This window comes from Megalopta genalis, unplaced genomic scaffold (genome assembly GCF_051020955.1).
Source record: "Megalopta genalis isolate 19385.01 unplaced genomic scaffold, iyMegGena1_principal scaffold0252, whole genome shotgun sequence".
Classification (NCBI taxonomy): Eukaryota; Metazoa; Arthropoda; class Insecta; order Hymenoptera; family Halictidae; genus Megalopta; species Megalopta genalis.
In genome coordinates, this window is record NW_027476321.1 from 110,182 (window position 1) to 135,930 (window position 25,749).

The 25,749-nt window shown below is 35.9% G+C and overlaps 1 protein-coding gene across 1 annotated transcript; it reads left to right on the forward strand.

Moving 5' to 3' along the window:
• Positions 1–8,863: 8,863 nt before the first annotated feature.
• On the forward strand, positions 8,864–12,156 carry LOC143262941 (uncharacterized). Its single transcript, XM_076528311.1, has 3 exons — positions 8,864–9,190; positions 10,003–10,559; positions 12,015–12,156. Exons 1-2 carry the CDS (start codon positions 8,879–8,881, stop codon positions 10,555–10,557), a joined length of 867 nt encoding a protein of 288 aa, XP_076384426.1. The 5' UTR covers positions 8,864–8,878; the 3' UTR covers positions 10,558–10,559; positions 12,015–12,156.
• Positions 12,157–25,749: the final 13,593 nt, after the last annotated feature.

Below are 25,749 nucleotides of genomic sequence, written 5' to 3' on the forward strand. Positions count from 1 at the left end.
TGTACTTTCATTACCTTACAGGCAGGAAATAACGGCTTTTCGGATAATTAGATACTATCGTTACGGTCGCTTATTTGTGTGTGGAAAGACGCTTGCAGTACAGATGGTGTCGTTTGGTAATTTTCGGAATCTTTTGTATGCTTATGCCCCGACGGTATTGGGTCAAGCGGTCGAGCCGCGTATGCTTTATTAATATAGATAGCTTCTATAATACTTTTAACGCGGAACAATTGCAGTTTCTAAGTTTATGATTTTTTCGAGCCGTCTTCTTTCCGGCAATAAAGTCATTTCTGCATTTTCGAGTAAAGCACGCCTCATCGGCAGCATTTTTTATAACAGGGTCGTTAGCACGCACCGCTTCGGTCGCCCGTCCAGTGTTTCTTGCTACCTGCGGCACTGCGTGCTACGTCACTTTTACATCCCCTTTCATCGCGTCACTGGTCAATCAATTTCTAGTCTTCTGTCCACGAAACGGTATAAAAGCTCGAAACCGATTCTTCTCTTTGTCATTGGTCATGAATTATGAGTCATTGTGTCATTAGTCATCGGCCATTGGTGTCTTGTGTCTTGTTCGCTCAGTAAGTGTCAGTTAAAATAAAACAGCTGTTCATCTTTAATTAGACGAACAGCGATACTAATTAATTCCGTCGCTCAGCGTAATTGGCCTTACAACCCGAGAGATTTTGTAATCGCGGAGTTTTAGTATTGGGTATACTCGACGTGCACCCTACAAACAATGATAACTATTTTTACTAACATCATATTTAAAGGTTAATAATGTATAGCTGGTAATCCTGATATATTAAAATTTGAATTTAAAAGAATTACAACAGAATAATGAATTCTTATCTACTTTAAATAGAATAGTAATTACTGTTTCCATGTATTTTTATCGTCAGTTATGAATACTGTAATAGTCGTTAAATTTGATTAAATATTATTGTTATTATGCAAATAGAATACAGATTCATTTACAATAACTGTTATCGTATACGAATTAATTTTATATGCTTTTAGAGATTACTGATTATTGAAACATTAGACAAGTCCAATTAATAATATTACAATTAGAGCGATTGAAAGTGACACAAAATTTAATGTAAATAAAATCAAAATAATTTTTCTAATAATGCGGGACTTGAAAAAATAGTTGTGCCCTGTTATGATTTATGCAACAAACTGTTACAAAATTGACACAATTGAGAACAAAATAATTTATTCCAATAATGTAGAAGTTGCAATGTTTAAAAATATCTACAAAATTAAAGAAACTACAAAAAACTTATTGAAACAGGAAATGACTCTTGCAACAATGTTGACGTTAAAACAAGGACTGTGTTCCACTATAATTTATGCAACAAACTAGTCTACGTCAAAATGAAAAACCAGAAACATTAAAAAACACCGTAAAAGTTTAAATTTGGTACAAGTTAAAACAAAATAATTCTTGCAACTATTAATCAACGAAGTGAAAAACAACGAAAAAGGTTGACACGATTAAGAACAATGCGATTTGTTTTTCAAATATCATAAATATTAAAAATCCACTCAAAATAAAAAAACTCGCATTTTGTAAAGACAAAATAATTGTTCCAGCAATGTCGAAGTTAAAATATGAGCTCTGTCTCGCTACGGTTTATGCAATAAATTAATCTACTTCGAAGTAAAGAACGGCAAGAAAACTAGACATGATTAGGAACAATGCGATTTAATTTAAAAAAATCGTGAATATTAAAAATCCGCTTAATAATAGGAAAACTCACACAAATAAAGACAAGACAACAATATCGATGTTAAAAAATGAGCTGTGTCTCGCTACGGTTTACGCAACAAATTAAACTACTCTGAAATTAAAAACAACGAAAAAATTGACATGATTGAGAACAATGCGATTTGTTCTGTAAAAATCATAAATATTAAAAATCTGTTGAAAAATAAAAAAGACTCACACGAGTAAATGCGAGATCGTTTTCCCAACAATATGAACGGCGAAAATGTAGCTGTTCCTTTTGGATAGACAACTGGATAAGTCCCCTTAATAGAAACGATCTGACACGTGCTACGTCGCAGCTGTTCTCTCCGTTCCGACGGCGTAGTTCCAATCAAAACCCGGCGGAGATAAGAAAAGTTCATGGTTTCCGATGAAAGGAAGAACCCGAGATTGAGACTTAGTTTTACAGACACACAGAGGGTGGAGAAAGTATCCGTACGTTGCGGATGAAAGAAATAATCCCTGCGCGGAATCGCAGAACAGCTTAAGGTGAACGGAAACGACCGACGAAACCAACTTCTGCCCGGTCAGCTGTGGCTCGATCTACGGTGTATTGAAATCTCTCAACAGTTTGTTGATCAAACGAACACCGTCCTCGCTTCTCCAGATCCAAGAATCAATTTTTTTTCCGCGTCCGAACGCTGAACGTCGACGTTGAAAAATGTTTAATTGGTGTTTTTGATCAATTTCTTGTTCTAATAATTGTAACGTCGACGCGGCAAAACCGACAACCATAATGGCGTACGACATTGTTTAAAAGTCTATTTTATTTGGATAATTATTTTGTACAGTAGAACTTCGGTTATGCGAATTAATTATAACAACGTGGACGTTTGCATAATGGAACAATTACTTAGTATTAGTTATACAAGCAGTATAATTAGTATTACTTATACAGCAGATTTTGGGGTACCCTGTAGTGTTCAGCAGCATCGTTATTGTATTTTTCAGATATAGTAATCAGTGTTTATTGATTTGTGTAATAAATAAGATTATATTCAGTATTAATAATAATAACAATAATAATAATAATTTTATTTCAATCCATACTTTCGCATTGAAGTTTCGAGTGTTTTTACAGTTACTTAAATTTTTTTATTACACTGTTTTGTATTCAATAATACAGATATAGTATATAATTATACTACATCTGTACTATTGAACACAATAGTATGTCGTATAAAGCTTGATTTAGACTGTGACACCAGTTCGTATAATAAAGGCTGCCAATAACAGTTAATTTTTTAAATTTAATGTCGTTAAAAAAATTGTAGCATATTTAATTTCCTAATCAATGTTTCGTTAAATATTTTATCTGGACGAATGTCTTAAAATATTTCCTAAAACAGGCCTGTTATATAATATTGCATAAATACCTGCTCACGATCTAATTTCCAATTGCAATGACTCGAACAGTATTCCATTGATACCATTCTTTTAATGTTAACCGTTTAATTTCATTAATCTCTCATTTCTGTTCCCACGTGACTGAATAAAACACTTAATAATACATTACATAATTACAATATTCATGGAAATTCTCGTCCTCGTACATCATATTACAAAAATTAAAATTGGAGAATTTCCTTTATCATCGAAAAGATTTTTCATTATAAAAATAAAATAAAAACGCTGTTAATCCTTTGTTAATTTATATGTTTTCTTGAATTTAGGAACCAGCACTAATAATAAATGAGTAACTAAATGAATAATAAGTAAATCTGTCGAATTTTATAATTAGACATATCTAATTAGATATGTTTTATAATTGTAATGTTATTATAATACGATTAGACTAAATAATTATATTATAATGTTATAATAGAATTGTTTACGAATGATATTCTATAAATACGACGATTATCAAATATATAATTTTGTATATAAAATTTTTTATGATTTTTGTGAAATGCGTTTATAATTTTGGTAAGATGTTTTTATAATCTTTATTAAATGTTTTGTTAGGGATATCTTCGTATCCCTTAGTGCCTCATCCTGGCCGCCCCGAGGTCGTCGCCGACGCGTCACCGGCGCGTCCACCGCGTACCACTCTGCTTGTTTCTTATGGTCACAGTCTGTGGGACCCATGTGCACGCTAGCCACGTTTTGTACTAATGTTTATTAAACCACGTTGTGTTAAGTAATTAACCTGTGTCTCTCACTTCCATACCTCTTATCATGTTTCTATCATTTTTAGAAAATGTTTCCTCGATTAATAAAATGTAGTTATAATTCTTACAAAATGTAGTTGTAATTCTTACAAAATGTAGTTATAATTCTTAGAAAATGTTTCTATAATTCTTATAAAATGTTTAAATAACTTTTATAAAATGAATGATGAGAAGTTTGATACAAAATTTGCAAGCTTTCCGTGAGATTAGGGTTATCCAGAAGTTCTGGAAAAATATTAATCCTTCGCTCCTGCGTTGTCATATTTTCGTTTCGTTATCGGATATAAATGATTCAGCTAGAGCCGATAATCGAATGCTTTTTTCGAATACAAAAGTGAGTTTGGTTTTTATTTCCTGTGGATTGAGATTCTCTTCGCTCTGCGTGAATACATTGGCATGCATATCATACTAACTGTTGTTGCTGCAGACTGCATTGATTTTAATCGCGCAAATTTTCTCATATATTACCATCGAAATCTAACATGAGTATTTCAACGAGATTTAATGTGCAGTAATATTAGATTAAAAATTACAAAATTTAAATTTGTTGCATTCAATTCATTTATTTTGTGTATAATAATCTAGTTTTATTTTGAGTTTATTCAATATTTATAGTTTATATACATAATTATTTATAGTTCATTTAGAACTCTTTTTACATGTACACAATTATTTATATCTTTTATACGATTTATTCTATATACACATACGTAATTATTTATATTTTATTCAGGGTATATTTTATACGATATATTTTATACAATTATTCATATTTTATTTCTAATTTACTCTATATGTACATAATTATTAATGTCTTCTCGAAAATATACATATCTACATGTAATTTTAGTGACGCCTTATTTCAAATTCATTTTGTATAAACATAATTGTTTATGCTTTATTTATTTGTTCTATATACGCATCATTACATATGCTTTAATTAAATGCTGTCTTAATTGTTATACTTTAAAATTGATTTTATGCGTAACTATTCAAATTTGACTTAAATTTTTCGACAAGATATATTAACGCAACAAACATTCCAAAAATAAAATTGACATTCGCGTAAACGATTCTTGAAAGTATTTCTATTTTAATAAATCAAATACTTGCTCGCCTCGAAATGCAATCAGCCATTTTGCATACAAACATTTGAGCGGAACACTGAATTGACATCCGCAAACTTAGAACTTCGAGTAACAAAACAACGGCTCCATTTCTTGATAAAAATCAAATTTCCCTTTCCAGCTTTATCCATTTCTTTTACCGTACTGTTTTAGAATTTTTCATATATTCCACGCCGGGGAACCGCTACACTCCAGCAGATTAACAATCTTTTTGTTTCTCCTCTCGTTCGGAGAACAAAGCAGGTTGATTTTATGGCCGCCATGCAATCTTTCGAGAGCGCGTTGCAAGAAGCAGTATAATTTCCGACAGAACCATTCCTCTGGCGTGGAAAGAATTTTACAGACTATTCCGGCTTCAGCTAATCTGTCCACAAAGTTTTAAGTCCATGATCTTATTACTCTCGTTTCGAAAAATGACCGAAGATCAATTTCTGTTTTGGTTGTTCCGATTTTTAGAAAAACACTTCTATATAAAAGAATATTCGTACGTTCGTATAATTTTTCCTAAATAAACAGCGAGAATGGGATACTTTTAGATCATTTAAAAGTTATTCATTAATAATATTATTAATATTAATATTATTCATATATTAACAATTTTATTATTAATACTAAAACATTTCAAAATTTCATATATTTGATTAATCATTTAATTGATTAATCAATTAAATTAAACTTGCAAAGCAAAGTAATATGACATCGATTACTATTTCAACATTCTTATCTATTGCAAATCTTAATAGAATTAAGAAACTTTTATGAATGAGCATAGAAATTAGATTTTAAATAATTTTGTCACTCGCATACAGGTGACGTAGTCAAAGTGTTAATGATGCAATTAATATAATTTAATAGTTTCACTTAAGTTGGATACGTTAGAATTAACAGTTAATTTTTGTATAAATAATTTCGAAAATGAATATCTTATCGGTGTTTGGGTCAAAATAATTGGTACAAGTAGCTTTTTCAAGTGTCGGTAATTGGGACATCTGCATTATTTTTATTCTTCATTAATTTCACATCAAATTTATGCTTTCTACAAGTATTTATATATATATATATATATGCAACAGATGAACAAAAAATCATGCTTAATGTGTCGGTAATTGGGACCCTTACCCTACAGTGCACGTTACAGTGCATTCTTCTAGAGCACATTGAGCGTTACAAAATAATGTACATCCTCGTCCAAAAGTATTGGAACTATATTTATTTAGCATAAATTATAATATTAAAAATAAACAAACATGGAAAATAAAGAAGAAATAAAGAAGAAGTAAATTTAAGAATAAGTTAAAATAATTCAGGCAATTTCCTATCGAATTTTCTGCAAGCCTTCTGATACTTTTGTAGGGGGGTGTACGAAGCACCCGGACACCGAGCGACTGCGATCTCTTTAAAAATCGAACGAGAATCAACGTTCTTGGAGAAAAAGCGCTCGTTTACGATTTGGTCCAGCAATTAATAATTAGTTTATTGGGTTGTTGGCGGTGAAACGTGCTCGACGTGCGGAACGCTTTAATTGAAATTGGAGCAGAAGCGGCTCCGTGGTCAATATTCCATGAATATTTTGCACTTGCGAAAGAACTCCATGAATGCCACCTCCTCTGCCGGCATTATTAAATCGCCGGCGTCTACCGTAATGTATTGTGCGTTACGTATTGTCGGTGTATGAAAACAAGCGCGAACGGCGCCGCGCCGCGCCGGGATAAAGGGAACGCAACCATAATATGCTGACGATAATGAAAGTGTGTTGCCGGCAAGAACGGTCAAAAGTGCCCTAAATTCGGCTCGCCGCGATGTCGAAATACGATGAAGCTGCAAATAACTTGTGCCAGCAGAAACCACCGCCTGCCGAAATATGGCTTTGCAATCGTTATTTGCAACGTTGTTTGTTAAATACGGGCCTTGAAACGCGACGCGGGCGACCTTTACCGCGATTCCGTGCCAATTCCCGTGATTCCGTATTTAATTGTTGAGAAAATATTATTAGCAACGTTATAAGCAATTATTATTATTTTTATTATTTAAATTGGTTTCTTTCATGAATTCGGACGTATTTTGAACGAAGACTTTGTGGAAATTGTGGAAGCTTTCATTGGACGGATGTTTTTTTAAACATTGTTTATACCGGCCTTTATTGGCAAATTTTTGACAATGGATTCGTTGATAAATTTTGTCAGTATCTGATTTATTATACTTGTTTCTTATTTTTGGAATTGTAACTCAATTGTGATTATAAATGTTAATTGAAAATTCGATATTATTTCACTTTATATATAAGTACGATTGTAATATTCAATCTTACTAACTTGGGCACACTTACAATGAAAATCATATAAAAGACTATGACTTTTCTTTTTGGCTTCTTTAATATTATAACTTTTAACAGCAACTTTCATTGTAAGTTAATTGTGATTTAATATCATTGATATTTCAATCAATTAATTTCAATCAGAACTTTGATTTCAATTATCGATATTTATTAAAAATTTGCGGTAACCTCAATGTTATTATTACTGTAATTTTCAAGTTACTTTGGGCACGATTTCAATAAAAATTGTGTAGGAACTGTATTTGAATGATCTTAATTCTTTTCCTTCATTTGATGTTGCAACTTTTAATAGCACATTTAATTGTATCTCTTATAATTTACTACCATTATCTTCAGAACAAAAATTGTAATTTAATTATGATTTACAATAAATACAAGTATCCAATACATTCGAATATACTGTAATTCGAATATACCGTGTCGAATATACTGAATATACTGTAATTATCAGACTGCAGACTTTTATGCATTTATGGCAAAAATGTGTCACACTGTTTTCGACTTATCAAAACTATTCCAAGAAACAATTTATTTTTACACAATGTAGATATTTCTTACAACCGTGTTGGAAAATTGATATTTTGCATAAAGATCCGCAGTTTAGTAATTACAATTATATGAAAACTCGATAAAAATTATAATAACTCCTTGACAAGATAATTTAAGAGGCTTGTCTTAAATAGAACACCCTGTATAACTAGCGTTGACATTTCCAAAATATCACCGTAAACATTAACATGTTCAACTTTCTGAACAAACCCTCCTCAGGCCGTCGTAAAGAAGCAAGCTAACAATAAGTAAATAAAACCGCAGCGTTCATTCGACAGAAAAGTGTACTTTGCAAGTGCAGGGACGTACTCCTTGGAAAAAAGATCACACTCCCCGACGTTTGAGCTTGACACACAATGTAAAATTACCTTGTTCAACTTTCTCCTATTTACTACAGAAACAGCGGCTCTCTCGAAATACCATCGTTCCGACTATTGTACATACAATTTCATTCTCAGCCTCAGTCTAAGTCTCAGTCTAAGTCTCAGTCTCATTCTTAGCCCCATTCTCAGACTCACTCCCATTCACAGTCTTACACTCAGTCTTAATCTGAGTCCCATTCTCGGTTTCAGACCCATTCTCAGACCCATTCTCAGACCTATTCTCAATCCCATTCTCAGCCTCATTTTCAGCCCCATTCTCAGTCCCATTTTCAGTCTCATTCTCAGATTCATTCTTATTCTTATTCTCGCCCTCATCCTCATTTCCCGAAGCCAGTCCCCGCCCGTGCTGCTCTACGTCGGAATTCAGCACGCTCAGCACTATTGCGTTCCGGAAAAAAGTGCGTGAGCGGTGTTGTCACACCGAAAAATCGGTTTAAAAGCCAGCCAAATCGTCCAAGCATTCAGTTCGCTACGATTGTTCAACCGATTCTACATCGATGAATTCGTTAACAGCATGTCTGTGCGGTTTGTTGGTAGCTGCGATGGCAGTGCAAGCAATGCCAGCTGGCAAACTGGAGACCAAGATGGCCGAATCCTCGGCGATCAGTCCCAAGGATTTCCATTTGGAGGATGCGGGTGCTGAGAAGGACAGGCTGAAGAAGCAGGCGTCCTTCTGCGTGGAGATCCGTCCAGGTGCTCAAAATGGACAGCAGGTGTCTCAGGATGGGTCGCAGATGAAAATGCAGGGCCTGAGCGTGGTGCAACAATCGCAGGTGGCGCCAAAGATGCAGAGTTACAGCTTCCAGCAGGCCCCGCAGCCTGTGCAGTCTCTGGGAGTCTTCCAGGCTCCTCAGGTAGCAATTGCGTCGTGCTTTCTAATTTACCATGCTTCTCTCGACGCATAAATTCACTATGATCTGCATGTATCTTGATTTTGTGTTATTTCTTGAGAATCGTGAGAGATTTAAAGTTTTCGACAAAAGTTGTTCGTTTTTCGTAAGAGCTCTCATTTAGTAAATAATTCATCGATTGTTAATTTCGATCGATGAAAATGTACACGTAATTCTCCATTTTGTGTCATAAGTCTTTGTAATTATTTGTATAATTTAAAGGGAGAACTTATGCGTTCGAAGTTTTTTTTATCGCTTATGGTTACAGTAACACTTAATTTCTCGGTGATTCGAAGAATTTATTCGAAAAATTGATTCAAAGGATGTCTTCGAAACGTTATTCGAGAATTTATTCGAATCATTATTTGAATGTAACATAATTCGAATAAAACTTTACTCGAATCATTATTTGAAAGAAACTTTATTCGCGAATCATTATTTGAATAAAACTTTATTCAAATCATTATTTGAATTCGTTATTTGAATAAAGTTATATTTGAATAATTTATTCGAAAGATTAGTCGAATAAAATTTTATCCGTAAAATTTATTTTCAAACTGTACGAAAAAATATTCATAAAATTTATTCGAATTGTTCAAATGAAATTCTACTTGTATAATGTCCAACTCTGCTATTCCGCCATATCGTTGATTTCATCGCCACTGTGAATTCTGTTGGCGTAGTACCGATCTCCAAACTTCAACGCTAATTGATAGTTCTTAAAAATTCGTACCGACGGAGCTTGTGTGTGTTATGAAATAGTTTTCCATCCTCAGGCATACGTGGTGCCCCAGCAGTCGTTCGTGGTTCCCCAGCAGGTGGTGCCCCAACAGGTGGTTCCCCAGCAGATGATGCACCAGCAGGTGGTCCCTTCGGTGCAGACTCTGCAGATCATCCAGCCATCTCAACCTTGCCCTCAGGAGTCGAAGGTGCAGATCGTAGAAAGGAGAGTCGAGGTCCCAGCACCGACTCCAGTCCCCGAAGTGGTCACTGTAAAGCCCCAGCCCCAGCCCGAGAGGATCGTGGAACCGCAGACTCAGGTGATCGAGACCATTAAGCTGGTCCCAGTGCCCCCAGTTTGCAAGGATAAACTGGTTGTCGTGCCCTCCAAGCCCATGGTGGTCGTTCCTGAGCCAACTATCGTCAAGGTGCCTCATTGCACTCATCAAAGCGAAGGGATGACCTGCAACTGCAATCAACAGGCGATAAGGGCTGCCGCCGTAGGACCTGTTGATCACATGCATCACATGCACATGAGGGCTCATACTCATCCCATGCACCTTGGCAAGATGATGACTGACTTTCGTTTCCTCAAGGACCCAAAAGCTTAGAGGTAGGTGAGGAAATGTGTTAAATGAGCATTATTTAGGGACTTCGGAGTGTTAACCAACGCGGGGGTGCTATTGAAATATGAATTCAGGCAATTTTATGAATCTAGGGAATTTCGGTTTCATGAATCGGTGGCTATCTTTCGGGGATTCACAGTAAAACAGGTTAGGGAAGTTTTTGTTTATTTGTTAACCTGGTTTTACGAGATTCACAATGTTGAATTCTGGGGGAAATTCTGTTTTATAATTGCATCAATGCAGAACAGAATTATTTGGAACTTAATTCAAATGGACGGGTTGACTTTTTTAGATCCAAGTTCAGGAAATGTGTGGTTATGTTTGTCAGTTTCCGGCACTCTGCATCGAGATTCCTTCAAGTTAGATGCTTGAGTAAATTGATAGTTCGTAGGGTTGAGAAGGAAAAATTTTCAATTCTGAGTCTAGCAGTTTGGGGAATTCTTGTTTTATGAATTGGTGGCTATCCACAGGGATTCGCAAAGTGGCAAACTAGAGAATTATTGGATTATAAATTCATAACAGTGCAGGTTACTTACGATATTAAATTCTAGGGGATTTTTTACTATGTAGAGCAGAATTGTTTGGACCCATATTCAAATGAAAAGTTGATTTCCTTTTTAGCTTCAGGTGTAAAAAATGTGAGGTTATGTTTAACAGTTTCAGACATTATAATATTGGGATTCCTTCGTGACAGAAGCTTAAGTAAATTAATGGTTTTTCAGCTTGAGATTTTTCAGTTTTTCAGTCCAGGAAATTTTGTGTTTCATAAATTGCTGGCTTGTCTCTGGATATTCAGTGTGTGGCAAGCTATAGATTTGATTTATAAATAGAATGTTTGGGGACAGAGTGGTGGTCTAGTGAAAATGTTATTTTTATAAGTCCATCTATACAGTAAATATCTATTTTAATCTTTATTCAAACGAAAAGTTGATTTTTTAGCTCTGAATCTAGTAAATGTGAGGTTACGTTTGGATACTTTTGCAGCACGACGTATTTCTTACACTACAAAATTAAAATTTCTTCTCTTCTTCTATAAGATGTTTAATTAAACGCATGATTCATGGGGCTCGGGCAAAATCAAAAAATATTAAACGACCTTTCACGAATCCGTGGCAGTTTAAGGCTAGGGAATTATTGGTTTATGTGCTGGCAACAGCGCCTAGGGGATTCAAAATGTGGACTTTTAGCAATTCATGTGAAACAAAATAATTCAAAACTTTATTTCATTAATCCTGAGTGATTTTTATTGAAGTTTCTGGGATTATTAAATAATAATTATTAAGGATATTAAATAGACGGGGACATTAAAAGAGGGAATTAAATTAACATTGCAAAAATTCGTTATCCGATGCGAGAATAATAATTCCAACAATGTGTAGATTTATTTCAGCGAGCCTGGTGAAACTGCGAAATTTAATTTCGGCACATTCTCTGTATCGCAGATGAGCAATACACGTTGGATTTTCTGATGACTCTACAGCGAACGCGATGACGATCGATCTGTAGGACTCTAAAAGTAGATTCCGATGTAATGCTTCTGTACGCTCTGCGAGATCAAATAAAATGAAAAATTTGATGATACAATCACGTTGTTCAGCCGGCTAATTAGCCAACAACTCCCTGTAATAAATTTCCTACGAGCTAATTTAATTCCCCATCGGAAGTTTCCTCACCAATATTTAAATCTTCGGTCCCTCTATTTATTTTAAATTACGCTTTTCGGTTCGGCGGCTTTTCACGTGAAATAATTACACGCCGTTTAATTTATCTCATTACGTTCATACTTGCTACAATTACGTCATTGATTAAACAACGAACAGCCGTACTTTTAATAATGACTCGAACATTTGATACGATTTTAACACACTTCCCGGCCATTAATTCTTTTCAGTTTCTATTCTCATCGTTGTTTAAATAATTTATTAAATGGAAGGTATCGCTATTACGAAATATTTAAACAATTTCGCAAAATTAAGCTAAAAAAGGTAGTAGGCTCCTATATATTTTGTGACTTTTATATAAATTAATTTCGAGCGATGGATAAGCATATAATTTTATAAATTTGGCATACTTTGGGCAGACTTGGCATACTTTTACACTGTCCGACACGATTTTTGGGTTCCTATAGCCACTATGAAATTCTTGTAGAGCTTCACTCCCTGAACAAGAATCCGTAAACCGAATTACTCCATCACCCTCAGTTTTTTAAATAAACGAACTTTTGTAAAAACCCAAAATTTTCGACAAAAATGAGGTATTGCAAGAGAAAAGTAAAAACGTTAGAAAGTTCTAATTGGTGTTGAAAGATAGAGGAGTTACCAACTCCAAATACTCTGGTGTGATTTTTTGTGTGAAATATAACACAGTTTGGTGATTATTATCCACAGAAATATGTAAAAAAAAACAGAACATTGAAGTACTAAACAAAGTTCAAATATTATTTACGAAAAGTGGATGCCCCATTGGATCTCTCCATCGGTGTCGATTACGCGTAGTTTCGGCCCTGTCAGACAGAGAGAAGCGAGCAGCGAAGCTCATGGCGGCAAAACGTCGTGTACATGTTGCCGTCGAACATTTTCTCGATCTACTCGAAATGTATATCGTTCCGACGCTTTTACCGGGCCGTTTCTTCTTCAGAAATGTCTACAGAATCCGATCCTGGGTAGAGTTTTCGTGCCGAACAAAAAACTTTTCGTAAAAATACAAAAATATTGCGCAGAAACTGCTCACGTCGACACTTTTTTAAATTTTCACATTAATTTATTGTTATTTAGGACCAAAAACAATTAATAAATTGCATGCCATTATATTCGGGAAACTCTCCTCTATCTTTTAACACTAATTAGAACTTTCTAACGTTTTTACTTTTCATGCAATACCTCATTTTCGTCGAAAATTTTGGGTTCTTACAAAAGTTCGTTTATTTAAAAAACTGAGGGTGATGGAGCAATTCGGTTTTCGGATTCTTGTTCAGGGAGTGTCACAATCTTGTCGGACAGTGTAATTAGTGATATATAAATTGTGACAATTAATATCGTTTTTTAAAATCGTTTTACACTCTAAATTACATACACATAGCTTTACTATTAATATTATGGCATCGACATAAAAATATACGTCATTAAACATGCAGCAACGCTTTTACGCTTTGAAAGATCTTCGAGAAACAGGTCTGTCAATTAAAAATATTGGAAAAAATTATGGCATTGGCATTAGAACAATTCAACGCATTCACATGATGCTACAAAAATGAATGCGCTTGGAAACAAAAATAAACGCGAACTTCAGCGAAGAAAAATAGTAAAGCTACATTATTACGATATACTAAATAAAAAATTATTATCATGGTTCGTACAAAGAGGGATCCTAGGAGACCGTATAACCGATGCTCTTATATTAGACAAGGTGGCGGAATTAAGAGAAAATTTTCCGTCATATTCGGGATTTAAAGCGAGTCATGGGTGGTTAACAAGATTAAGAGACAACATGGCATACGCTTATCAAACATAGACAGGGAGAAAGCTAGTGTTGATCAGGATGCATCAAATGCTATTATAATCGATTTTGAAAAGATGGTAGAGGAAGAAAATATAAGTTTGGAAAATGTTTACAATATGGACGAAGGTGGACTTGTATGGAAAGCACTTCCAACAAGAATACTGGCTAGAGAAGAACGTTCCCGGCGAGGTCGAACAGTGAACTGTTAGATCTACGGAGGTCGTAAGTCTCCGATTAAATCGTGTATGACACCGAGTCTGCGCGATTTCCTATGACTCTTTCGAGTGATACGGATGGTAAGTTGATAAAGAATGGTTTTAACATTGGCTGATATCAATAACACTATATTTTAACATAACATAACAATTTTTAACGCTAGGGTGACTAACTGTACTTGGCTTAGAATGAATTGAGTTGATGGTGAGACCATCGACGGAGTCTTAACCAAATTTTTTACGCGTTGATGTCTGGTTAGTATTTATCCGTTCGTTGTCTGTTTTGTTTTTTAAGAAGATTCGTAAGGGGCGTGAAGTTTTCAATGAGACACTCGGATTCAATGTTTTTTCAAGTTTTCCGGATCTAGAAAGAGAGGCAGTCGTTTTGATATATTTATATTATATATTTATATATTTATCACCTAATACAGTATCTGATCTGGAACCAATGGATCAAGGGATCATAGGAAAAACAAAAAGGTGACCGCCCCGAAGTAACAGTCACTTGCAGGTATGAATCGTACCTGCGAGTGAATCTCACGAAGAATCCGCGCGTCTCGAAGGTTGACCGTGGCGCAGGTAATAAGACTGGGGAAAAAGTGGGTAATTGGGTAATTGGTGTTGTGCAGAAGGTAAGGGGAATACGTGACGGTGAGAGAATTTTGGCGACCAGATGTAGGCAGCGTTGAAGGAAATATTACAGGCAGGAAATAACGGCTTTTCGGTATAATTAGATACTATTATTACGGTCGCTTATTTGTTTGTGGAAAGACGCTTGCAGTACAGATGGAGTCGTTTGATAATTTTCGGAATCTATTGTATGGTAGGGACGGTGTTGGGTCGAGCGTTCGAGCCGCGTATGCTTTATTACTATCGATAGCTTCTATATACTTTTAACGCGGAACAACAAGTCTTAATGGACATGAGGCGAAAAAAGATAGAATTACAATTGGCTTATGTGCAAATGCGTTAGGCACACATAAGATTATGCCTATTGTAATTTATAAATATAAAAACCTAAGAGCTTTGAAACATGTACTTTCATTACCTTACAGGCAGGAAATAACGGCTTTTCGGATAATTAGATACTATTGTTAATTTTACTATTGGTAATTTTCGGAATCTATTGTATGCTTATGTCCCGACGGTGTTGGGTCGATCGGTCGAGTCGCGTATGCTTTATTAATATAGATAGCTTCTGTAATACTTTAACGCGGAACAATTGTAGTTTCTAAGTTGATGATTTTTTCGAGCCGTCTTCTTTCCGGCAATAAAGTCATTTCTGCATTTTCGAGTAATGCACGCCTCATCGGCAGCATTTTTTATAATAGGGTCATTAGCACGCACCGCTTCGGTCGCCCGTCCAGGCTTTCTTGCTACCTGCGGCACTGCGTGCTACGTCACTTTTACATCCCCTTTCATCGCGTCACTGATCAATCAATTTCTATTCTTCGTTTCTTGTGTCATTGTGTCATTCAACAAAAAGTCTTAGTGGACATGGGGCGAAGAAAGATAGAATTACAATTGGCGTATGTGCAAATGCGTTAGGCACACATAGCATTATGCCTATTGTAATTTATAAATATAAAAAGCTAAGAGCTTTGAAACATGTACTTTCATTACCTGTAATTTTTAAATCGCAGTCAAATGCACGGATGGGTAGAACGTTATTTTCAGATTGATTTGAAAACCATTTCAAACCATCAGTAAAACAATATCAGGAGGAAAAACAAATATCGGAGAAAGTAAAATGATGTTAAATGATTGCGAAGCCTACAAAATTTCGCTACAAGAAGAGGAAGATTTTAAAATTATATATTTACCATCTAATACAGCATTTGTCCTGGAACCAATGGATCAAGGGATCATAGGAAAAATAAAAAGAATTTTCCGGCACAAGCTTTTGCGACTTGTTTTAACATATGATCAAGGAATAAATGAATTTTATGACGATTACACATTAAAAACCTGTATTGACATTTTATCGGATTCGTGGTTCAAATTTACAACAAAGAACATAAAAAATGCATGGAATAAACTGCTACATAATAATAATCCTGCTGGCCCTTCAATTCAATCACACATGGGAGAGTTTGAACCTGATTGGCCAGAGATAATGAGTGCAATTACAGGAGAGCAATGCACCCTGATACATGCCACACAATTTTTATTAGACTGTGAGGAGGAAGAAAGAAGGAACGAAAACGAAAAAACAGAACTGCAAAATGAACCAAACAACCACAATAAATTACATGCGGCCCTTAAGTTATTGACATCTTACAGTAAAAGAGAACCACCTTACATACAACACCTTATGGAGGCATTAAAATTATATCTTTTGAGCAAGGATAAATTAAATAAGTAAGTACATACGTATTCATATACAATGGTAAAAATTTGCAGCCAATTTGAATATGAATTATTTACAAATTAATGTTTTTTTTTTACATTATTTGTTATTAGAAAATAGAGGAAAAACACCACCTTGTTATAACGACGTATTTTATTTATTACGTAATTTACTAAAATAAAATGAATTACAGATTAAGTATCAAGTAAATAAATGTTGTTCAGTCTCATTGCAAGGCTGGAAATCTGTTTCGGTTTCCTTCCGTATTCAGGAAGAAGATCCGAAAGAACGAAATTATTTTATTGTGAAAAGGTGAAAGTTTTAGTATTTTAGGTGTACCCGGTGACTACGCGACGCATCCCGATTGCCATAGCCAGGGTGGTACCAGCGATCGCGAACTCTCTGACCACCCTTCGTACCTGCGAAAACTGTGACAGCAGCGCACCAATTTGCATCTGATCGATTGTACCAAACCATCGGAAAATAGCATTTAAAGCGACAAATTTGAATTTTTTGGGAGAATCAAATAAACATCATTGCCTAAACTTTTCACCATCGCACACCACGTGCATCTTGGCAGCGCATTACGCGCAACGTCTATCGTCTTTGATTCTATTGGCAACAGAAATATCTGTCCAAACTATATCACGTTTGGTCTCATTTGAATCAGAAATCCATCAGCAATATGTTAAAAAAAAATCAGTATTAAAATGTTAAAATTAAAAAAAATCTATGTCATTGTATTATGAGCTGTCTTCCGGGAATTCGAGTCAAAGGAGCCGGGGCGCGTGCCGCAGCACACGTGTTCACCGACTCGCATAGCGAGAAAATCGATAAATTACAGGGTCGCGCAATATCTCGGTGTCAGAAGTGGCATACTTAAGTCGCGCCAGGAAGAGAGACACTACTATACATGTATATACGGTCTAAGGACGTAACGCCCACGCGACACAATCTCTCAATAAGAGCGCGGTCCCTAGATCGAGATGTTCGATCTCAATCCATAAAACCGCGGTGTCACCAGTCTGGCTCATAACGCGTCACGGCTGTCTGGCCTCGGAAAGCGACGGAGAGGCTCTTCGGAATCGAGCAGATAGCACCGTAGGACCGCTGTCAGCCGGCAAAGACCGAGCACCCGGCGATCTATCATCCGCGATCCTCTCCCGGGAACGATTGTTAAAGAGTTTCGAATGACGGCCGGCCATTTGCGATCGATGGCCCATCCACGCGCGAGCGCGATATCGGTTTTTCCACCTAGAATTAGTATCTGGCTACGTTCAACCCCCCGTTTGACTCGGCAGCCGTTCCTGCCCCCCTCTCCATAAGAGACGAGAAGAATCCCGGGGGTTATAGGAAGAGGATTCTCGAGGTTCTAATCTCCTGATGGTCGGTCAGCTTAGCTTTTTACGGGGGCCGTATGAAAAATCTATCAGGGTTAAAGCGTCGCTGAATCATTGATCGCTTATGCACACCGGCGCGGCTTTATCGGATGGATTCTCCTGTGAGGAACCGTTTCCGAGCGGCGCGCCGATTTGAAAAATTCAGCCGCGTACCGGGCACTAATAGAGGACTTTTTGCAAGTTGACGAGCCATCCGAACCGGGTGCGCCCGTTAATTATTTTATGACGCGACGTCCACGGGATTCGCGGCGATGCTGGGGGAGGACTTAGGCTGTCTTCCCACTTGGAACCGTTTTATAGCCAATTTCAATCGACCGATTTCAATGAAATTTTCAGCGTGTACAGGGTGTTCCACGTAACCTTTGCCACGATTTTTTCCAGCATCTCCGGCGGTCTAACAAATAAACGTTTCGAACAAATGTTACTCGGTTTTTAGCCGGCTACGGATTGCGATATAAAAAGCTTCGGAAAGAAATATTTTACGTAAAGAAATCAAGGTCACTTTCATTTTTTTTTAAGTTGCACAAGACGAATTCGATGACCTGTTATACCACGACCTTCGGATGACCTTGACGTAACACAGTTTTCAATGACAACATATCACTTCGTTGATCGCATTTTTTGTGCGTCAAGGTTGTCCGTAGGACATGATGTAACATATCGTTGGATTCGTCTTGGCACAAGCTACAATGATATGAAGTAAAAGATATAAGATGCAATTTAAGAAAATGAAGGTGACCTTAATTTTTTGGAATAAAACACTTATTTCTGAAACTTTTTATACCGCATTATTCCGACTATTTTTTATTCAAATTAACATTAGATTTACGGAACCCGTTAAAATGGCGTGTCACCAATTTTTTAATTTACGATTACGGCAAATGTTACAATAACACTTGTTGAGAATCAGAATAAACGTCTTATTGTTACTTTTATAAACTCATTTAAAACAGCTGTTTTTTGTCTAAAAATCTAGTATTAAATAAATATTCCAAAATGTATAATCTTATCTACAAACATCAATTCATCGAACAGTAGTATAAATATTCAACAATAACATTTTTAATCGTCGTAAAATCGATGATAATATTATACCCTCTGAAAAGCGTTCCGTAATAGGTACAGTAAATTCTCCTTAATTGATGCTCAGCTTAGAAACAAAAATGGACAATTTGGGAAGAAGAGATACAATTATTCGAGCTTTGCGGCTCGTTTTTATAGTTAACGATCGTCACCAGCTATAAAAGCGAGCCGCAAGGACACGAAAGCATTCTTTTTGGAAGAAAATTGCTGCTATATTTTTAGACATAATCATTTCAAATTTATATTTATTTATATGTAAAATAAAATTTGTATTCTAAAGATTTCTATGGAATTTTCAATGAAATAATCATCAATTATTAATGAATTGAAAATGAAATAAAAATTGAGACCATCTTCAACGAAAAATTTTAATTCTGACCAACGATGCCCTAAAATATTGGTAGCGGTACGGTAAATTTTGTTGGCGCCTCGGAGTCGCCATTCGAGTGCAAAGGGTTAGTTTTTATAATCAATCGTACGTCAGCGGTGTCTGGCATTCTTCGAGCGTCATTTAAAAATGTTTATTGCTCCATGATATAGTAAAAAAATATACGGTTACGATCGCGAGAGTCTACAGAATCGTTCTACGAAAAATTCGTGCGAAAAATTCGTCACAAGTTACACCGGGAAAAATTCTCAAACGCGATAATTTGTCTGCTGAAAAAGAAACTCATCTCCCAGCAATTCGAGTTTCAAACTGAAATCTTCGAAGAACCGACAACGAGATCGAGAAAAGATCGTCTCGCGACGTGTAAATGAAATCGGAATCTACGAGATAAAATTCATCGTCGGTTATCATCACGGCCGGAAGCGTGACCGCGGCCTAATAAGTGTCCTCGAGCGGGTGGTTTCGCTCACCTCTTGGAGCTCTGCGCGCCCATCGCGGCGATCACGGCCGATTGGCGGGAAATTCGAACGGGGTTCCAGCGCGTCCGCGGTGCGGCAACAGCAATCAACCGAATAATTTAAGGGTCCATCGAGATAACGGTAGGTTACGACGCGGGTCGCGTCTGTATTTCCGGCATCGATGCGAACCTATTCGCTTAACGACGAGATTTCCCACGATGCGCAGCACGCACGCGTGCACAAATCGAGAGGACCGTTCGATACAGTCTTTTGTCCCACTGTCGCTGTTAAAATAACGTGATTCCGCGAAAGACACCGGGACAGGAGCGTAATAGAAACACTGATACCGAACCGGCCGCGGCCGGCCGATCGTCACCGATTTTACGATTTCCCGCTAGCTCCCATGGACCCCCGTGGACCCCCATGAAACCAATATGGCCGCCGGGAAATAATGGGACAGTAGGGCAGCTCTCTCGCGATACCCTGTGCGCATTTTATGCGAAATCAACTTTAAATTCATCGCGCCCCGCCAGCCGAGAATCATTCTCCCCGACGTGAAACAATTCGCTCGATTCCATTCGAAACGAGATTAGTTTTTTGGTTGATGCGCGCACCGGGACGAACATGAATTCTTCTGGAAATTTGGCGGTACGTCATGCGGCCAGAATATGCCGTGAAATATGATCGCCACGTATCTTTCTTTTAGAAAATTTTAACGTTTTCGTAGAATTTTTAGTCCGTTCTTCGATTTCCCAGGTTTTATTCGTCGATTGTTGTTTATGTATTTAATGTTGTTTTTATGTTGTATGGTTTTTAGTACGGTTTTTTGATGCAGCAATGGCTCGACGAGCATCACGGGTGATCAATTTTATAATTGTATGAAGTGATTGTTTAAACAATTTTTTATCTGGAGCGAGCGTATTTTTACGTTTGCAAGAAAATATTAATATTTCTTGTCCACGACAACATTGAGCTTAATACTAATTTTTAAGCAATTTTTAAGAATTTTTTGGAAAAAAACACGAGACTCTGACCTTTTTTTATAGAAAAATTTTTCGAGTTGGAGTAACTTACTAAAAATTGTTCCGGGTATTCAATTTTATAATCATTAATATCTGATGTTTGTTTAAACTGTTTAATTCTAGGAAAATACGTAGCAAAATATATTTAATGATAATAACAACCTTGAGGAAAACACTAATTTTTTAAAGATTTTCGAAACAACATGAGAAGTTGACGATTTTTTAAATTAGCAACTAAAGCATTCGAATAATTTTCTTTAATTAAATGATTTAATTTTCAATAATAATAATAATTATATAACTATAAACAATTTTCGTTAATTTAATTCAATAATTTTGTTAAATACAATTTAATTTTGTCCAATAAGTGTTAATAAATTATTTAAAAAATGGCATTTTAGAAATCGTTTTCGGTAAAATTATTATATTATTATATTTCATTTTATTATAAATTCCATTTTATTATTATAATTAACTTAACGTCCGACTTTGTTTAACGGGCCTGTCAAAGGGGAAATTTAGAAAATTTTTAAGATTTTGTGAAATATGTTCGAAGTCGCTAGAAGCTACAACGTAGTCACATTTAAACAAAATCCGAAACAGTACTCCGAACGGTGTCCGTTTTCGCGTGAGTAGACCCGAATTTATGGTTGCGTCTGATCGTTACATCGAAAATATCTGCGGATGCCAAGGATTAACCGTAGCAGGTAATAAATCAGAAAAGCGTTTTGTCTCGTAGGAAGCAGAAAGAAATGAGGGACTCGACGAAAACTCGCCACCGACTCTACTTTTGGCAAACGACTGCGGGCGATATATAATACTGTAAAATACTAAAATGTATAAGGGAGAATAACGTTTTCACGAAAATACTGCTTCCCACGGATAGATCGATATTGTCTACAATTCATCATCGGGAGGACAAGCGCAATACAAATTGAATCATTCGGAAATCTTAATCGTTTCTCAATGGTTAATTTTGAAAATAGTGTTTTTTTTATTTTGAAAAATTTAATTTATTATTTATATAACATTAATAATTATAATTATACATTTATTATTTAGATAATGATAAGTTATGTACATGTTAAAAATTTCACTGAAATCGGTTGACCTTCGTACGAGCTGTAAATAATTAATGATCGCAAAAATCGCAGTTTTGTTCCGACCTTTTACACTTTTGATCAATAAGTATGAGAAATTTGCAATTTTTACAATCTTTTAACGCTTGTAACTTACCATTGCGTTAAACGATTTCAATGAAATTTTCAGCATGCGTATAACTTACCGAGATCTACAAGACGCATTTTTTACATTTTCGTTAGATTTCATAATATAAACATCCTTTTTTATTATTAAATAATTAACTTTCATATTTCAAAAGAAGTATTCGAAATTTATAGATTTTGTCATTATTAATAAATATAATTAACTAATGATATATATTGAAATTATTAATAAATATTTTATTAAACATTCATTAATTAAATATCTCGAAGTTCGAAAAATCGGCAAAATTAGCCCAAAAGTGATCAAAAATAGCTTCCTCAGATAAGAAAGTTAAACAACGAGAGTTTTTTACTTCGTTTTGTCATTCCAAGTATGTAATAGCAAAATTGTAACATTATCTATTATACAGGTCCCTCTATGATCTAAAAAAAAATTCAAATCGTCTACTCTAATTTTAAAAAAGTTAAAATAGCACCTTGAAAAGTGTTCGAATATCAGTGGGAGTCACTGTATACATATAGCTGATGGCCGGCCTCGGCGACCAAGGGTTGTATTCGCGAGGCATTTTCATGCCCGGCATCTTTTTCGCCGGCATTGTTCGTCCTTGACGAATACGAGGTTCTCTGTTCTTCAGCAAGGGCGAAATGAACAGTCCTCTGAAGCATTGGCGGATTAATGCGTACTGGTGCCCGAGGCGCGATACAAAATTGAGATCCCCAATACGCTATGACACGCTATGACAAATAGAGCGATTATTAAAAAAAGTTTTATTTGAAAATAAAAACTTTATTTATGGCATTGAGAAATTAATTTCAATAACAGCTTTTCGGGACTTTTGCTAGTGCACAGTCGAATGCATGTGTAGATTTCAGCTAGCGACTTGCGTTCATTTGTCGCATATGCATTGCATTTATTTCATTTTACTACATGAAATAATATCACGTCGTTCGTTTCAACAGACAGCTGTTATATTATGTACAAAAAAAACAAAATACTACTAATTTATCAATATGTAATTTAATCAAAATAATACATGTTTGCTGGCTTTAAATGGACTTACATCATTTTCATAATTAGTCAATTGTAATAATCATTTAATTTCAGTTATGAAATTTTAAATATCATTTGAAATATATTTTCTATTAATCCATATAATTTTGTTTATTAATAATAACAATAAATAAAATAGGAGTCTCGTTTCTTATTTTGAACGTCAAATATATTTATATATTGTTAAACTTAAAATAAGATATTGTTATTATTTATTTACCGTAAATAACCAGACCCTGTTTACTCCCGGTAGGTTCTGCTTTCCCTTGCAAATCATAATTTTCATCAAGGCTCGGTGCGAGCCTGTTTACAATGGTTCCTTCAATTGACTCATTTGCACTGGCTCGGCCTAATCCGCCGCTTCTCTTTTTTTTTTTAATTTAACCGAACGAGCCAATCCTTGCAAAATCCGTATGACACGACCGGTCATCGCAGGTACATGTGCTTACCTGATAGCCGGCAGCGGTGGCTAATGGTTTTCCACGGGAGACGTTTTTATACCTGGCGCATCTTTTCCGGTAGTATCCTTTTGTCATTGTTCGTCCTTGCTGATTAGGACGTTCTGTCCTTTAGCAAAGACAGTATAAATAGCCTGCCGATGTCAACGGAAACACTTATTCTGCGATCAGTGCAGCAACAACCAGCAATCAGCAAACAGCAGTGATCAGTGCGAAGACTTCGGCGAATTTTCTCAGTTAATTTTCCCAGTAAAGTATAGTGACAATTTCTTAGTGAACTAAAATGGCATGGTACGTACATTTTTGCTATATTTTTCCGGGAACATTCTTCAGTCACTTGTTTTGACTAATGTTTTCCGTGTGTCGGGTATAAGAAAGAACAATTTATTTTTACGAATTTAAATATTTATAAATAAAATATATTTTTCATCGAGACACGAATCAACCTCTAGTTTGGCCGGATACGGAGAATTCTCCCTAATTGACGCTCGGATAGTGCACGAAGATGGACAAGTCGGGAAGAGGAGATACGATTATTCAAATTTTTGTAAATTGAAATCTTGAAAATTATAACATTTAAATACTAGATAATTTAAAAAATGTACATTTAGAAATCGAAGAACTTAAAAATCGTGAATTTGTAAATCAAAGAATTTAGAGATTGAAATCTTAAAAATTAGATCATATAGAAATCAGCTAACTTCGAAATTGTAAATTTATAAATCAGAGAATTTAAAAACCGTCAATTTGAAAATCGGACGATTCAGACATTGGAATCTTAAAAATCAGAAAGTACAGAAACCAGATAATTTCGAAATTATGAATTTAGAAGTATGCGCATTGAAACATCGTGCCATTCGAAACGGTTGGATCGAGAAATTGCAAGTTTCTCGGAACGGAAAAATGTGTTTAATCCTGGCGTATAAATATTTCCAATTTATTCGCTTATAAAAACGAGTCGTCTACAAAGTTGTCGATTCACCGATAACTATAAAAACGAGCCGCGAGGCTCGAGTAATCGTGTCTCCTCTTCCCAGATTGTCCATTTCTGTGCGTAATCCGAGCGTCAGTTAGGGAGACATTACTGTATCTCCAAACGTTTCTGCAAACTTGATTCGATTAAAGCTTCCGTCGTTTAATATACCGTTTAATATTACTATACCACACGCCATCAGAAGCTGCAAGATACGTGCATACTAATTAATTGTTTCTTTTCGTTCAGTTCCAGAACTACAACTGAATCCTGCATTCAGTGGGGCTCCATAAATGGTGGAGAAATCGAGTTCGAGTCTCTGACGGAGAATACTTTGGAGGGAGCATTAGAAGTAATAAGGACAAGCTTTTTCCCCAACGAGAGCATCTGCAAAGGCATAAATCTGTTATCGGATCCTTGTAGCGTCAAAGCGCTCGAGGAGGTGTGTTTGGCAGTTACTAGAGACGGTGTCAGCCTTGTCGCAATCGAAGTCAAGACTCAGAAAGTTGTTGGTGTCGTTCTCAATAAAATTAAGAAAATAAAAAGAGATGAAATTGACCCGCGGTGGTTGTGGGGGCAACCACCGTACGATCGACTTCCCCCGATCATCAGGCATCCTCCTGAAATGACTTGGCTTGAGAGCTTCAGAGAAGATTGTGAACATCACACGGCCAATGCCTACCTAGATTTGATGATTGCTATAAACGACCAGATAAATTTATTCGAATATTATGATGTTGATTGTATTATGGAGTGTATGTTCCTGGCTACGCTGCCGGAGATGCAGCAGCAAAATATTGGCGAGAGCTTAGTGTGCTTGTCCGTGGATGTTGCCAATGCGCTGGGTAGTGGAGAAGATGTGAAAGTACCATTAGCCGATACTGGAGGTGATAGTATAATCCGTCATTACCTGGGCGTACCGAAGTTAGTGACTGCCGTCATGACTTGCAATTACGCGCAGATCATCGCGAGGAGGTGCCGCTTTAAGGTCTTTAAAAGGATCAATTACAGGAACTTTGGCTGGGATAACGTACCGTTCCGCGAGAGAATCGGGG